The sequence below is a fragment of the Sander vitreus genome, chromosome 2, assembly GCF_031162955.1.
Source record: "Sander vitreus isolate 19-12246 chromosome 2, sanVit1, whole genome shotgun sequence".
Taxonomy (NCBI): Eukaryota; Metazoa; Chordata; class Actinopteri; order Perciformes; family Percidae; genus Sander; species Sander vitreus.
Window position 1 is genome coordinate 3,414,801 of NC_135856.1, and position 17,345 is coordinate 3,432,145.

At 42.0% G+C, this 17,345-nt stretch overlaps 1 protein-coding gene across 5 annotated transcripts in view; it reads right to left on the reverse strand.

The window, feature by feature from the left end:
• Positions 1–17,345, reverse strand: part of usp34 (ubiquitin specific peptidase 34) — a 103,783-nt gene that overhangs the window by 22,466 nt on the left and 63,972 nt on the right. For 2 of the 5 annotated variants that reach the window (XM_078273286.1, XM_078273271.1), the window contains 19 exons: positions 17,009–17,113; positions 16,485–16,540; positions 14,421–14,725; positions 12,372–12,535; positions 12,189–12,254; positions 11,414–11,560; positions 10,840–10,896; positions 9,315–9,392; positions 8,123–8,217; positions 5,999–6,171; positions 5,724–5,874; positions 5,048–5,126; positions 4,915–4,968; positions 4,720–4,815; positions 4,571–4,635; positions 3,049–3,124; positions 2,707–2,754; positions 2,549–2,614; positions 1,392–1,472 (listed from right to left, as the gene is read on the reverse strand). In XM_078273286.1, the coding sequence (XP_078129412.1) occupies positions 1,392–1,472; positions 2,549–2,614; positions 2,707–2,754; positions 3,049–3,124; positions 4,571–4,635; positions 4,720–4,815; positions 4,915–4,968; positions 5,048–5,126; positions 5,724–5,874; positions 5,999–6,171; positions 8,123–8,217; positions 9,315–9,392; positions 10,840–10,896; positions 11,414–11,560; positions 12,189–12,254; positions 12,372–12,535; positions 14,421–14,725; positions 16,485–16,540; positions 17,009–17,113 (1,962 nt within the window). Of the gene's footprint in view, positions 1–1,391; positions 1,473–2,548; positions 2,615–2,706; positions 2,755–3,048; positions 3,125–4,570; positions 4,636–4,719; positions 4,816–4,914; positions 4,969–5,047; positions 5,127–5,723; positions 5,875–5,998; positions 6,172–8,122; positions 8,218–9,314; positions 9,393–10,839; positions 10,897–11,413; positions 11,561–12,188; positions 12,255–12,371; positions 12,536–14,420; positions 14,726–16,484; positions 16,580–17,008; positions 17,114–17,345 lie in introns of all 5 variants that reach the window. The other 3 variants (XM_078273278.1, XM_078273255.1, XM_078273262.1) reach the window with 2 other exon arrangements.

The window sequence follows — 17,345 nt, forward strand, 5'->3', positions numbered from 1 at the left end:
TACTGGTGCCTTTTATACTCAAGTCAAGGTTCAATGTGTTCAACAAAACAACGTTGGAAATGATTTCCATTCATTTCTTTTAAATTCAACAAGCAGTTTGTTGTATTTCAGCAGAAGACTGAAAGCAGCAGAACTGAGTCCACTTTAATATCTTGTTTATTTATCGCACGTAATATCGTAATCAAGATATCTAACAACGTCGGGCAGCCCTAATAGGAAAACACTGACAGGTGACACTTTATTGCAACATACATACTTTCACTTCACTAAGGTTTTGAATGCGGCACTTTTACTTGTAGTGGAGTATTTTCACAGTGTGGTATTAGTTACTAATAGTACTGAGTACTTTTACTGCAGTAAAGGATCTGAATACTTTTTCCAACTATGCTCAACATGATTCAAATGAACTAATTTGAGAGGGAATAGCGTAAAACGTATGATACGTACGTACGATAAACGTATTAGATAGTGCTGTCAAACGCGTTATTAACGGCGTTAACGCAAACCCATTTTAACGGCGTACTTTTTTTTTCCGCGAGATTAACGTTCTTTTTGGCCTAGCAAACTTTGGAGTTTTTTTCACATGCTGTTGCAACAACTAGTAGCGTTAGAAAAACTACAACACCACACCGGATCTAGCTAGACCGGAAACAAACAACAGGCACGCAGCACACACTTGTTTGGGCTTGCGAGCCGACCAAAGAGTAGTAGGCTAACGTTACGTTTTGAGTGGATGGCGAGCGCGAGACACCGAAATGGATGCCGATAAGATTCTGAATGGAAAGTTTACTTTTAAAAAGTTGCTAAATGGTTCCATTAACAAGACCAAGGTGATCTGTGTTTTTTGTCGTTGTGAACTGAGCTATCATCGCAGCACGTCCAGTCTGAAATACCACTTGATGGCCAAGCACACGGCTGATGGCCGAGCACACGGCTGATGGCCAAGCACACGGCTGATGGCCAAGCACACAGCTGATGGCCAAGCACACAGCCGATGGCCAAGCACACAGCTGATGCCAATTCTCCGCCCCCTCGTCAAAGCCGTTACATTGTGTGAGAGATTATTTGCGCCAAGTGTGAATGACTGCTCCAAGTGTAAATGTTAGTGTGAAACTAAATGTTAGTGTGAAACTGAACTCTACAGTATGCCAATGTTGTTTTCAATAACAAAACATTTGCACAAAGCAAGCCGACCCACTTTTCCATGTTGATAAGAGCATTCAAATGAGAAAAAAAAGCAATCGGACAAAAAGAAATCTAGGGACATTTAGAATAGATAAAAACGTGCGATTAATTGCGACATTAACGCGATTAACCGTGATTAAATATTTTAATCGTTTGACATCACTAGTATTAGGTAACAATGACGTTATATTAGATAAATAACTCACTTGTCTGACTATCTGATTGGGGCACTTTATGAGGATCTGCATCGGCCACCAGTTGTCATCAGCCATCCGATCCAAAAACCACTGAAACAGAGGGAAAGGGACATTAAAAAAACCCATACACTAAATATGAAGCGTACCGAAACAACAACAACAACCAGTTATTAAATAGGGCTGGGGATAGTTTATTCTGCATCATATGAAACTAGAAGATGTTAGGCTGTGGATTCAGCCATTTATGACAAAGACAACAAGCTTGTGATTCAAAGCACACAGAAAGAACAATACAGGGAAGAGTGAACTGATCAAGGGAAGCTTGTATTTCCTGTTTAACACAGCTTCATTTCTAAGTGCTTTGTTAACACCTTGTTCAAACAAAATGACGTAAAAAATATACAACAAGTAATCAATGCCGTAATAATGACATAGCAACTAATAAAAGTTGTCATCTTCGTCATCACAGAGGCCCGCTTATGACTAAACAAGTAAAGGTGTGATCAGGGAAATGTGTGTGTAGGTGGGAGTATACAGTAAGGAGTCCATTGGTACCAACTCTGTCGTGGTATCTTGTTACGAAGGAAAAACTACATTTTGGGGGATAAACTGGCACGGCCATTTTAAAAGGCATCCCTTGACCTCTGACCTTGAGTTATCTGAATTAATGTCACTAAACACTCACTGACTGTAGAGGCTGTAGACAGTGTTTCCTCTATGTTGATTTTGTAGTGGCGGCCCGCCATGGCAACATTTCTGCCGCCACGGTATCAGAAATAGAGCAGACGCACAACGTAGTCGCGGTGGCCTTTTAAATGATCCTGCCGACATAATGCACCCCAACGTTGGCTGCCGTTCACGTTGCAGTTTAACAACAAGTAGAACTATTCAGAGGTTATTGGACCCGTCCAGTTTAACGCCACATACTGTTAACGAACAGCTCCACCAAAAAATGTCACCACGGTGGGTCCGTTCTAATTGGACAACGTTCAACTTGTCAGTTCTGTCATCGTCCTGATATCAAACATCTGCAAACATTAAAACGGTAAGTGAGTCAGTGTAATATTTCATTCTATACTTTTTTGGTTTTGGTTTCCCTATGAAGAATGTCTGCTAAAAGAAATCAGTGGCGATAGGCATCCCTATTGTAAAAGCTGTGATCAAACCTCGCAGGCGGCCTGGCTGTTGTTGAACTGTTTGGTGAGGAGCTCGATCCACTGCAGCATGGTGGGCTGGAGGGGACAGAGCAGGAGGGAAACACATCAGTCTTGTCTTCCAGCAGTTCAAAATCAAATGTCCCGACACTAAGGTGAGTGTGCTTTACCTTCTCCTTGGAGTGAATGAAAGTCTCGAGGACAAAGGATGTGCTGAGCTGCAAAGGAAATAACATTTACAGTAAAGAAATTAACATTTAGTCTTTGTAGCTTAATTAAAAGGTGTTACATACATAAATTATAATAGTAACTTGATCGATCAGTAAATGTTGTGTTGTGTTATGTTATGGGGTTGTATGGTTGCATTTGGAAAAACACTGATTTAGTGTCAAAGAAGAAACATTTGAGTATTTCTTAATTATCATAAACATGTTTAATTGTTAAAATAAAATCCTGCAACCTTCTTTTACTGTAAAAACTGCCATTAAAGACAAAATAAAATGCTTCCTCACCTTAGCGGTCATGAGGGAGACGGCTTTAGGATCTGGTAGAGTGCTGGGAATGCTGCTGCAGAGCTGCCACATAAAACTGGGAAAAAATAATAGCGAGAGTTGGACATAAAAACGTCAATATCCCTTTAATTAAGGGACTCAAAGGGTAACCACCGTTATTTTTCAAACTTGACCCTATTTTCCTATGTTTTTGTGTCCAAGTGACTGATGGGAACAACAATCTCTGACATCGGTCCAGTATTAAGTGAGATCGCTGCAGTCGGCAGCGGTGAAACAAGCTACAATGTCTGTTAACAGGGCAATTGTCCAGCTTGTATTTACCTTCACAAAAGTGCTGGTTTTGTTGCTGACAGACTCAGATTAATATTCTAAGTGTCTGTTAACATCATGGAAAGGATCCCTTCAGAGATAGACCTTTAAAAGCTCTTTGAGACCTTTCTGTTTAACGCTGTTTTCTGTTTCTGATGTCGCTAGCGCTAAACCCACCAGACTCCATTTAAAAAAGCATTACTTTTAGCATGTATAGAGCCAACATGTTTTCACATGTAAATGTGTAAACTCTGTGTTTATTTCAACCAAAACTAGAGTTGTGATGGTTGGAAAAGTGGAAAGACGACCCAAAACGGCTTTTCATCGTTTTATTTAGTTTCTGTCGACTTTGAATGAAGTGTATTATACCATGCTAAAATTATGTTTATTTACATGGAGTCTGGTGGGTTTAGCAAACGCAATTTCGTGGACGTTTTTTATGTTTAAAAAAGGATCCTACTCTTTAACATAAAGGTTGAGCTTCTTAGAAATCCTTTCCATAATGTTGTCAGACACTTAGAATAATAATCTCAGTCTGTCTTAACAAGCACTTTTGTGAAGGTAAATACAAGCTGGGTAATTTCCCTATTAACTCACATTGTAGCTTGTTCCGCTGCTGCTGACTGCAGCGATCTCGCTTAATACTGGACCGATGTCAAAGATTGTTGTTCCCACCAGTCACTTAGACACAAAAATATAGGAAAATGGAGTTGAAAAAAACTAGTTTTGGACTATGGTCATGTGATTTATAACCAGTCATGCCTATGGTACACATTGGATTTGATTTGATCATGAAATCCTGTTAAAAAAAATGGAAAGGTATGGCATCAGAGGTGTGGCCAGTAACTGGATTTAAAAAAACTATATTGAAAACAGGAGTCAGTTTGTTCAAATGGGTAATCACCAGTCAGTGAGCCTTAGTATTTCCTGTGGCGTTCCACAGGGGTCAGTCTTGGGCCCGAAACGGTTTATCTCATAGCTCATGCCTATGCTACACATCATTGTATTTTATTTGAACGTGTTCCGTGGTCTTTTCTCCAAGAGAGACGTGACACTTACTGGTATGTCTTTATCTATAAGGCTCTTATTGGAAAAGTTGGGGAAAAAAAAAAAAAAAAAACAGTAGTTACCCTTTAAATGCAAGTAATCCGACGGGTGAGAAGTCATTAGTTCATCCTGTCAAAACAAACGTTTTCTAAGGTTTGATACTTACCCAAAGTAAGTGTGTTCAAATATATTTTTATCCTGGAGAAACTGCATGTTGTCGTGCCAAATCCACTGAAAGAAACACAGGCATGTTAAAGTAACATTTAAAAACGTAAATATAAAAGTACTTTACATAACTCAAACTTTAAAAAGTACCTCCAGCAGATCAGGAGAGACGTCAAAACTAAAGTCCTTCCCGTTCTCCTCCTCCAGCTCCACCCTCTTGTAGAAGAGCATGTAGGCACTGTGTGTCTGCAAGTTCAATCAACACTTCACCGTTACCTTCTGGTTCACACGCGTGGTGATGAAAAACAGAATGGGATTTATATAAAAAAATATATATATCTTTACCTTCTCAAAAGAGAAATCCATGAACTTGTCCGTGACGGAGTCGTAGGTTTTAGTCTGAAAGAAGAAACTAATGTCAGCGAAATCCAAAAGCGACAGATTTTTTTTTAATTTTCCTTCTGACTGCAGCTCGTACCGTCATTTCTCCCCCGAAGCACTCGGAGGCCAGCTGGGCCGAGTCGAAGGGCTTCACCTCGGCATCGTTGAACAGGTACCTGCAAAGCCAAAGTAGCGTCGTTGTCATTATATTGAGGGGTCAGACAACAATGTAACGACATTTGGGTGGCAGTTCCTTGAGGCATGAAAACACAACAGACAGACAGACGTGTTTTTTTTTTTTAAGATTATATTTTGGGGGCTTTTTCCCTTTATTTCAGAGTGACAGTGGATAGACAGGAAAGGTGGGAGATTATTTTTAAACTGCGTTAACATATTATTTTAGTGAGGACTCAAATATCTACAAATAACTAATGTTAGGGAAATCCGTTACGCGTTTCTGGATTTTATATATATATATATCGGCCGATATATCGGAATATCCGATATACTATAGACCTGGGGCATTCAGAGGATGTAACGCTTTCCTAGGTATCTGGACAATAACGGGGTTTCTAAGCAGTTACAAGAACAGTAGGGATCGACAGATGCTGTTTTTTCGGCCAGGGCCAATAATCGGTCTATCCCTACAGAACAGGACTGTTGACCTGCTAATCTCACCCTAAAGATGCTCTGTCACCCCTCTAAAAAATAAGAAGGGGTCTCCAGTATGGGAGGGATGGCGTGGAAGAGGTTAGCATGCTTCATGCGCTCACCACTTGTTGTTCTTGTAGGCATGTGGGTTGACGATGTCTCTGATGAAGCTGTAGTAATGGCCGCCGTCTGCTGTGCCCGTGTGCACCGTGACGCCGATGAGGTCATACTCGTAGCTCTCCGTGACTTTTGCCTCGCCCTCTTCCCGAAAGCCTGCAGCACAAACATTACAGTATATATACACCGTGTATGTTCTCTCGTGACGTAAAACACAGACTTTCAGGAACTTGAAAGGAATTTGTTGTCGTTTGTAGTGTTTTGTGGCGTCTGGACGGACCCTCTTTGCGCTCCCCTTTGCCCATGAGGAAGTCCTCGGTGTAGGGCGTCATGTCCAGGCGCAGCGGGAAGGAGAAGTGGGTGTTCACCTTCTCCTTCATCATCGTCACCATGTTGAAGGTGTACCTCATTGTGTTGAAACTCAGGATCCGTGGCAGCTTTTTGAAACACGCCCTGTGGGAGGAGAGACAGAACAGGGTGTGAGATCAATTAAAGGATTCACGCAATAGTGCTATATTTCTACAAGAGGTTTTAAAGCCCAGTTCAGACCCAAGATTCGCGACGAGACAAAAACGGTTGTAGAACGTTGCAGGGAAAAGTTGCAGCGGTCTGAACCGGCCCGTCTCAGCTCGGCTCAAACCAGCTGATGGTGCGACTCAGCTGGTCGAGTCTCCAGAGGCTGGTTTTAGGACGTAAGGGACGTTCTCCTGTCCCAACAGCCAACAGAGAGACAGCTGGTCAAGTCAGCTACAAACTATAGAAATTCCTTGGGTATGTATGAAAGATTAACTTGTATTTGAACTATTTTACCATCTTATTAACCTGTGCCGTATTAACGCCTCCCTCATGAGTGATGTAGCCCATTTCATCTTTTTATTACTGCTTGTTACTGCTTTGCATGGTTGAACGGTGCAAGAAGATGGCTCGGGTCTGTGTTGCTTGGCTGTGTTTTGATGTTTGCATGGCTTCTTATACTAAAGAGGGATACTGTTGATGTGGAACTGTGCTAATGTCTTGCTGCTTCCTGTAGCTCTGCATGGCTTATACTGAGAAAGCTTATTTGTTGCTCTGTCTGTCTGTGTGGTGTCTTGTTGACTTCTGTCTGTATAGATTAACCTGTACTAATGTCTGCTTCCTGCTGCTCTGGTCTAAATTAATCTGGCCAAAAGGACTACAGTTGAAAATTAGCCGGCTGGCTAACACTGGCACATTTACAGAAATGTTGATTAATGTGTGTTGTCTTTTTATAAAATATAAGAATAAGAAATAAAATGATCCATAATCCCTTTGATTGTTAGGGTAACAAACGGGCAGGGATTTGGGCGGCGTCACGAGCACGGTATGTGGTGGAGCGAGCTAGAGACATTTTCTCCGTTTCATCTCACTACCACTATCTCTCAATCATATTTATTTACACAGGCAAGAAATGATATGTCCAGCTATAAAAAGCTAAGCCTAAAAGGTCGGATGTTAGAACAAGAGTACAGAGAGTCGCTGCTATGGAGATGATGCACCGTCTTGTCTCGTCACATTGGTGTAAACTAGACAGTCCTTCCAGAAGAATGGGGAGTTTTTTTGTGATTGTTTTGGGCTAAACTCCTTGATTATCCATCCATCCATCCATCTTCATCCGCTTATCCGGGGTCGGGTCGCGGGGGTAGCAGCTCCAGCAGGGGACCCCAAACTTCCCTTTCCCGGGCCACATTAACCAGCTCCGACTGGGGGATCCCGAGGCGTTCCCAGGCCAGGTTGGAGATATAATCCCTCCACCTAGTCCTGGGTCTCCCCCGAGGCCTCCTCCCAGCTGGACGTCCCTCCACCTAGTCCTGGGTCTTCCCCGAGGCCTCCTCCCAGCTGGACGTCCCTCCACCTAGTCCTGGGTCTTCCCCGAGGCCTCCTCCCAGCTGGACGTCCCTCCACCTAGTCCTGGGTCTTCCCCGAGGCCTCCTCCCAGCTGGACGTCCCTCCACCTAGTCCTGGGTCTCCCTCGAGGCCTCCTCCCAGCTGGACGTCCCTCCACCTAGTCCTGGGTCTTCCCCGAGGCCTCCTCCCAGCTGGACGTCCCTCCACCTAGTCCTGGGTCTCCCTCGAGGCCTCCTCCCAGCTCCTTGATTATGCGTCACGTTTTCTTAAAAAATGCGATGGAATATGCGGGATGTTTATGCGATGTTATGCGATGAAATGGCGGGAACTTGCAAAGACTGCGGTTTCATCGTGGCTTCATCGCGGTGTTCGCAGCTTCTCGGTGACGTTCACGTCGCGTAATTACGTCACTTCATAACATTCCCATGGCAACAGGGGAAAAGGTAGTTGCAAGTATCAACTGGTCTTGTTGCATCTTTGGTCTGAACTGGGCTTTAGAGTTTTCTTTAGCGTGCTGCTTTAACTAAACGGATCCACAGACCTTTTCTCTGCGCGGACCTTCTTGCCACACTGGGAGCAGGTGTACATGTTGTCGCCCTCCAGAGTGTCTTTGATCGTCACCTCGTCCAGAGATTCCTGGATAAAGACAACAACAACAACGGCAGAAAGATGTTCCCAGTGTCAGTGTCTTTCCTTCTCCTATCTGATGTTTCTGGATTAATATTCCTGCTGCATTTGTGTGTATGTTGCATTTTCCTGCTGTAAATGTTTATGGTTGTGCTCCTTTATATACTGTTGGGTAGTTTAATTGACAGAAATGCATCATGGTCTATAAGATCAACATGTTTGTAGCGTTGCTGTCCTGTGAGAACCACGTATCTCGTTTTTTAAAGATAATTTTTTTGGGCTTTTCCGTCTTTAATTTTTGACAGGACATCTAGGTGAGAAAGGGGAGGGGGGGGGGGAGACATGCAGGAAATCGTCACAGGTGGGATTCAAACCCTGGACCTCTGCGTCGAGGCATAAACCTCTCAGTACATGTGCGCCTGCTCTACCCACTGAGCCAACCCGGCCACAGAACCACGTATCTCTAAAAACTTTTAAAACTGTTCACGGTGTCAGAAAAACAGCCCTGTCTTCAGCTTTGTGACGATGCATTTTCCAGCTGATCCGAGAGGCTTTTTAACTTCGACATCAACACATCTGGAGATACGTGGTTTTCACTGGACAGGAAGCGGATGAAAAACTTGAATCTGCCTCAGTTTTGAAGCACGGTTGTGTGTATTTCCGTGATGCTGTCCCAGTGTCTCCAGCATTGATCCCAACAGAGGGACAATGTCTCACAGAAACAGACTGGATTCTCTTTAGCAAAGCTCAAATTGAGTCAGATCATCGTCCCGGAGGACTTCTGACACAGAGTGTAGCTTGCAGACCAGTTTCCTACTTTAACAATCAAGTGACCATCGGACTCGGTGGACGGGAACGCGACTCCAAATGAATTATAACGTTGCTTTGTGTCAAGTGGGTGTGTAAATCTGTGTGTCATTTGAAAACTAAAGCTGTCAGACAAATGTAGTGGAGTATAAAGTACAATGTTTACCTCTGAGATGTACTGGAGTACAAGTATGAACTAGCCAGCTATAAAAAATGGAATTACTCAAGTAGAGTACCACAAATGTGTACCTAAGTACGGTACTTGAGTAATTGTAGTAACATGTGTTTTGTGTACTCACGTAGATGTTCTTCATGTCTGCCACTTGACATCTGACGGTGTAGAACTCCTCTGCAGTCTGACTGACGTGGTCACAGTCCTGCAGGACAGACAGCACAAAGCGTCACTCGGACTGTTAAAATACGAGGTCCGCTTCGTAACTCTTCAATTAAACTAACGTGACGTCACAGACTAAGGTCCGTAAAAGTTGGTTCATTTGTAGAAAGTGAACATTGACTTCTAGTCTCCTGTTTGACTTTGTTTGTTTTTCTCAAAATATTTTGAATTTTTTTCCTCAAAATATTTTGAATTATTTTTCTTAAAATATTTACATTTTTGCCTCAAAATATTTTTAATTATTTTTCTTAAAATATTTACATTTTTTCCTCAGAATATTTTGAATTATTTTTCTTAAAATATTTACATTTTTGCCTCAAAATATTTTGAATTATTTTTCTTAAAATATTTACATTTTTGCCTCAAAATATTTTGAATTATTTTTCTTAAAATATTTTGAATTATTTTTCTTAAAATATTTTGAATTATTTTTCTTAAAATATTTACATTTTTTCCTCAGAATATTTTGAATTATTTTTCTTAAAATATTTTCATTTTTTCTTCAAAATATTTTTAATTATTTCTTAAAATATTTACATTTTTTTCCTCAAAATATTTTGAATTATTTTTCTTAAAATATTTACATTTTTTGCCTCAAAATATTTTGAATTATTTTTCTTAAAAATATACTTTTTTTCAAAATATTTTGAATTTTTTCTTAAAATATTTACTTTTTTTCTCAAAATATTTTGAATTATTTTCTCTAAAATATTTTGAATTATTTTTCTTAAAATATTTACATTTGTTTCTCAAAATATTTTGAATTATTTTTCTTAAAATATTTACATTTTTTCCTCAAAATATTTTGAATTATTTTTCTTAAAATATTTACATTTTTTCCTCAAAATATTTTGATTTTTTTTTCTTAAAATATTTTCATTTTTTCCTCAAAATATTTTGAATTATTTTTCTTAAAATATTTACTTTTTTTCTCAAAATATTTTGATTTTTTTTTCTCAAAATATTTAAACTTTTTTCTCTCAATATATTCTGACTTTCTTCTTCAAATATTACGACTTTCCCCCCAAAAATATAGCATGGATTAAACTAATTTTGAAAAATGCTTTCTGAAGACACGAATAATGTACTTCATGTATAGTATACAATGAAATCTGATATGATTTATTATTAAGTTCTTAAACCAACAACCCTATAAATCAACATAAGAGCACCGGCAATATTCTTTATTATCAGTGATTAAAACATAATAAAAGAAATAGAATTGTACTTTATTTAAAAACAATTAAATGTGTCAGAAATACTTTAAAGGGGAAATGAAGAAAAAAAAACCAAACAAAGATAAAAATCAAATCAAAGCTAAGGAGATGTGCTTGGAGCTTTATCGTCCTCAGAATATTCAAGATCAACATTTTGGGGAAACATCTTCTATGTTCCTTATTAAGAAATCAAATGTATGTCCTCAAACTCACCAGAGAGACCACGTTGTTGGTGATGACGCCTCCAAACAAAGTCTTCACCGTGTTTTTCTGTGAGAAGAAATAAGACACATTCATTAGTATCATTTTTATCCAAAATTTCACTTAAATTATTATTTATGCTGTTAAATACGTAAACATAAATCTGCAATTTCTCCCATTTGTCAGTTTTTGTAATGTTCCTCATGTGTGTACGTCTCATTTGAAAAAGTGCTTTCATTCCTTAAATCTGAAGCATTTAAGTCCCTTAAAGTAGAATCCCGGTCGATTTCAACCCGTATACACACATATATTCGTGGGGTCCAAAAACCGGGGAATACAGTATACTTGTGGGGTCTGCACAGCCTTGCGGGGCCCAAAAAGCTGGACCCCACAAGGTTAAAGGTCTGTTTAAGGATTAAAACTTGGTTTTAGGATTAGGGTTAGAATGAGGTTCTGGTTAGGGTGAGGGTAAGGGTTAAGGTTAGGCATTTAGTTGGGATGGTTAAGGTTAGGGTAAGGGGCTAGGGAATGCATTATGTCAATGACGGGTCCCCACAAAGATAGTGAAACAAACGTGTGTGCGTACCAGCTCCTGGGACATCTCCTCTATCTTGGTGATGAGGTCGGTGAAGAACTCAGTCATGTCCTTCTGCTCCCCGGTGTTCAGAGGCTGTTTGTCCATCGTGTAGGTTTTACAGAACGGCCGGGGGTTGTACGCTTTCCTCTCGCTCTCCTGAACACACAGAGGGGGAGGAAAGGCAAGTGTATATCATGTCTCAAACACCAGACTGTCTGCAGAGTGTCTGTCACACACTACAAATGTGCGTTTCTCACAACTACAAAAAGGTACTAGACTTTAAATTATTAACTCTTTTTTTTATTTAAAGCTGGGGTAGGCAGTTTGTTATTGCGTCATTGTAATTCAAGTGGTCTGAGAGAAAACTACACTTCTGCATCTTCTCTTGGCTCCGTTTTCAGGCTTCAGAAAGTCTAGACCGTGACGGGAGACGTCTGCCAATCACACATTTCAGAAAGAGGGCGTTCCTATTGGCTGTTCTACAGATGCAAATGCGCGTGCATGTCCCTTGAGATGGTGAAAGCCTCATTCAATGGCAGAACATTCTTTGTTGCGTTAGCTACAACTGCCTACACTGCAATGCAAGCCCCAAAAAAAATGGAGGACGGGGCCTGACTGTTTGAACGTACAAACGTTTGACATCAGGTTGCTCTGTTACAAATCTACAAAATGATGATCACATTAATGCTTGCTTTTTTTTTTTTACTTACTTACTTGTGTTATTCTTCAATCTAAAGGAGAGCATGATTATGACGACAGTTAGAGGTATAAATGTAAAACTCACCATGAGATACGTGAACATCTTCTGCAGTTCCAGCAGCGTGGTCTTGTGTTTGATATCCTCAGCATACTACACGCACAAACGGACACAAACCGATACATCGTATGAAAATCTACAATCTGTTTCGAGTTGAAATGATGCTCTCCTGGGGGTGCACTGCCCTCTTTTGTCTTGCAGGGTACAGACCTTGGCGGTGAAGACCGCCTGGCGGGCCTCAGGGATCATGTAGAGCTGCTGGATGGTGGAGGCCAGGTAACAGGTGGCTCCCAGGTTAGTCAGACCCACAAAGCGGCACTCGGCCCGGACATCGTCGTGGGGCCAGTAGTCCCACTTGTACGGGGCGTGAGAGGCTGAGGGAAGAAGATCAGAAGGAAGTTTTTAAATGTTGTTATGTCCCTGTAAAACCCATCAATAATTCTGACATTAACTCATAAAAAGGGTCACGTGAAGGACCTTGTTTGCACAGATCATGGATGTATAATAAAGCCTGAATACATGGTTCGAGGCATAGGCCGGTTCATTCCTATCAGAGTTGCGCATGAAGCCATCATGGAGCCAAAAGTTCCCAGGATGATCGGCGCTGCTTCTGCGTCGTGCGGCCCATGGAGCAAGGCGCACTAGAGGCCTCTGCGGGCCGAGACAGCTACTTCCGGTTTAGCGCTCTGGCTATCTTCAATGGGGATTTAATCATTTAAACGTGCGGCATTTCCTTATAGAAAACAAAGGACAAGGGGTGTGTGTATACCAGCACCTTGACATAAAGGCTTTGGGTAAACAGCAGATCAGTGGTTGCACACAAGGCACTTAAGCATTAAGTTTGTACCTATACATCGAAACGAGTCATTCGAGAATGTATCTGCTGATTACAGGCGTCTCGTTCGCCATTTAAGTGAATAGGGAAAAGTCTTTTTGGACCAGAGGGCATCACGTGATAGACACGGGACGGGAGATGTGATTTCCCCGTTTGGCCGCTCAGTGTTTAATTTGCTTCAAAGCCCGGGGGCCTGGCAGAGATACATCACCAACTCTGCAGCTCTAATGAGACAACTTTTAGCTCGTTGTCGTCGTTTTGAAGCACGTTTATCGTGCATTTCATTGATGCTGTCCCAGTGTCTCCAGCATTATTCCCACCAGAGGGACAATGTCTCCCGGAAACGGACTGGATTCTCTGTAGCAAAGCTCAAATTGAGTCAGATCATCGTCCCGGAGGACTTCTGACACAGAGTGTAGCTTGCAGACCAGTTTCCTACTTTAACAATCAAGTGAACATCGGACTCGGTGGACGGGAACGCGACTGTGTGTCATGTGGGTGTGTACGTTGTAAATGTGTGCTAACATGTTACCCACAACAACGTTATAAGCTGGAGTTATGGTGTTATATCCGCATTAATTATCGGTAATATCAATCAGCATTTGGATGCAGTATTTGGGTTTCTGAATGCATTGTTGAATGTTGAATATATGCCGTGAATGTAAGACTGACAGTATGGTCTACTGTGTGTTACAATAACACATTTACGGCATTCTTTCCCAAACTCTCTTCAGTATAGATTAAGGAAATCCAAATGCTCCCGGTGGAGTAATGTGTATGTTTGTTGAGTATTAAATACTTTGGCTAGAAAACAGCCGGCAGCGGAGGCACTTCAGAGAGGCAATGACTGTTCTTCCATAAAACTTTTTAATAAGTCTGTTAGGGGCTGAAACCAACTTATTTTCTCGATTAATGGATTAGTTGTTTGGCCTATAAAACGTCAGAAAAATATAAAGAAATGTAGATCGGTGTTTCCCAAAAAGCCCAAGATGACGTCCTCAAATGTCTTGTTTTGTCCACAACTCAAAGATATTCAGTTTACTGTCACAGAGGAGAGAAGAAACTAGAACAATATTCACATTTAACGAGCTGGAAACAGAGAATCTTTACCTTTTTTTTTTCCATAAAATAATGACTCGGTCCGATTGATCGATTATCAAAATAGCTGATGCGTAATGTAATAGTTGACGACTAGTTGATTCATCTTTGCAGCTCTACTTAGTCAATAAAAAACTATCAAAGTAAGCAAAAAAGTATTTTAAATGGCAATATTTCCGACATAAAAGAAAGAAGAAAGAAACCTGGTTCATTGGTTTTTGCGTGCGGTTAGCTTTCGCTTTTCTTGGCGCAGAGAAAGGTCTGCTCTACAAATGTAGTAACGAATCAGAAAAAGAAAAAAAAAGTCAAGTAGCCGTGGTCCTCACCTTGCATGTGCTGCGACATGACCCAGTTGTGGAGCAGCCGGTAGTTCTCCACAGAGCCCTTCACCGTCTCCACCAGCAGGTCGTAGGCGGCGGCGCGGGCCGCGTGGGACTTGCATTTGGGCTGAGCGCGGTCAGCCAGGCTGGGCAGGAGGAAGAGCAGGTTGTGGACGTCGCGCAGGAACTCCTGCCCCTCGCGGGAGAACTTGAAGGGAGGCTTGTGTTTGAGGACGCTGGTGGCGAGACGCAGGAGGCCCGTCAGCCCGTCGTCCTCGATCGCGCCGTCCTGCTGGTCAAGGATCTCCCGGCTGGGGGTGGGGGGGGGGGGGGGGAGAGAGGAACACTGGAGGTCACGGGCGGGGGTCGTTGTCCACACTGAACAACATGCTCTACACTTCACCGCAGGTCTTAATGGCTGATTTATGCTTCTGCGGAGGCTCCACGCACAGCGTTCGCTGTAGCCTAACGTAAGTGGCCTGAAGTTTACCTGTGTGTGTGTGTGTGTGTGTGTGTGTGTGTGTGTGTGTGTGTGTGTGTTGTGTGTGTGTTGTGTGTGTGTTGTGTGCGCGTCGATCTCTTGAAGAGAACAGCGGGGTCGGCAGTGTCTCCTCTGTGCTTTCTGACCACGGTGGGAAATCTGGTGCAGGAAAGGTTAACCCTCCTTGATTTCATGTTGTTTATGGAGAAGGAGAACCCGCAAATGAGTCGGGGGGGGGAATTGCAAACACTCTTTGGGGAGTTTAATCTGCTCCCCTCAGGTCGTCGTTTTAGGCGACCTGTGTTAAGAACTAGATGTGCCAGGGACTCTTTTATTCCTGTGGCTATTAGGAACCTGTCAGGAATTCACTTGATTGACATCTCTTGACATGTTTATACAGTATGTGATTATTTATTTATTCCTGTCCGTGTTCATTGTGTCAGATTTACCTGTGTACTGTCCAACTGGATTCTGTCATTGGTTTTGGGGGAAGGAGTGTCTCCACTGACGTGTTGTTGTGTGTCCTGTGTTGCGTTTATAATGTTGACGACGTCTGGTGGTGCTTTTTTTCCTGTGTTTTAGACATCCTGCTGCACACTAAATTTCCTTTTCTAAGGATAAATAAAGTGGAACTTGAACTTAAACGCTACCAAGCCACGGCCGGGCGACGTGCATTGCCGAAATGTGCATTTACATTTTTTTGAAATAGTAGTCAGGCTACGGCGTAGGGTCCGTGTCTTCACGTACCTACGTACCTTAGCCACGGCGTCGATTTAACGCAGAAGCATACATCGGCCTTTATGTGTATGCGTTTGTTCAGAAGAAAAACTCAACAGGGTGCCTTTATTCAGAGTGTGTCCCAGTGTCTCCAGCATTGATCCCAAACAGAGGGACAATGTCTCACAGAAACAGACTGGATTCTCTGTAGCAAAGCTCAAATTGAGTCAGATCATCGTCCCGGAGGACTTCTGACACAGAGTGTAGCTTGCAGACCAGTTTCCTGGGAACCTTCTTCTACGACCGTTGGAGTAGGGCTGGGCAATGCATCAAGATAAAATCGATACTGTGATAGGAGACTAGATATCGTCTTAGATTTTGGATATCGTAATATGACATAAGTGTCTTTCCCTGGTTTTACAGGCAGCATAACGGTAAAGTGATGTCCTGTTCTGAACTTTCTAGACTGCTATCGCAGTTCTGTTATTTGCTTTTACACACACACAGTCATTATATCCACATTACTGATGATTATTTATCACAAATCTCATTGTGTCAATATTTTGTGGAAGCACCAATTTTCAACCCTACAATATTGAAATTGAGGTATTTGGTCAAACAAATATCGTCATATTTGATTTTCTCCATGGCGCCCAGCCCTAAGATGGAGTAACAGAAACTTCTACTAAATCATGATGCAAAAGACGGGTTATCCGTCACGTTTTATGAACTGTTCCTGGACATTTATTAAAATGCCACCAATATAAAATTCCAGTTTTCACCAAAAAAAAAAAGATGCAAAATCTGCAGGCTCAATACACCAAACTATCCGCCCAGTTACAACTCGCTGGATATGAACTAGACTGTCTGACCTCCTGATGCAGTCGGCGAGGTGTCGGGCCAGAGCGTCCAGGTCCAGCAGGGTGGTCTGCATCGCGCCGGCCAGCGACAGAGAGGGAGAGACCTTCTGTGAGTTCAAACAGACCCAATACTAGCAACAGCTCAATGAAAAAACATCGCAACAATACTACAGAATGTTCAAGAACATGTAGGGATAGACCGATTATCGTGGCCGTTTTCTTGGCAGTTTGCAGATTGCCTGTATCAGCGTTTTATTTGCCTGATAACCGATGACGTTAATGAATTGACACGTGTCTTACAGGGCATTATGTTCAAAGTTTCTAATTCGTTAAATAATTATTATTAAATGTTGGAGTTTGTAGCATTCCAAAATCTTAATTTTTCATTTTGTCTGCAAATGAATATCAGTTCCAAATATCGGTGTTATTAACTGCTAATAATCGGTATCGGCCTTGAAAAAAAAACAGTATTGGTCGATCCCTAATAAAATGTCAACTGACTACAGATCAGTGTGATCATCAGCACGGTTTCCCACCTGGCTGGCGTCTTTAACGTGAATGTTGTCGATGAGTTTACAGAGCAGCCAGAAGTATTCCTTACAGCCCGTCCGCAACAGAGGCTCCTCTTCATAGTCCTCCACCTGCAGAACACACCATACCACCAAACCCCGTTATTAACGGCAAACACCACACCAAGGGAAATCATTAAACATCACGCAGAGTTTGGCTCTCTGCGTGCAGCTTCTGCAGGTAAACGCCAGTCATCTGCAGCAGGAGTGTCGGCCGTGATGGGACTTTCAGAACACCTGGGGAGTTTTTGACCTAAGGTAGTTAATACTGTATTTTATGTTATGGTTTTCTCCTTATAAGGCT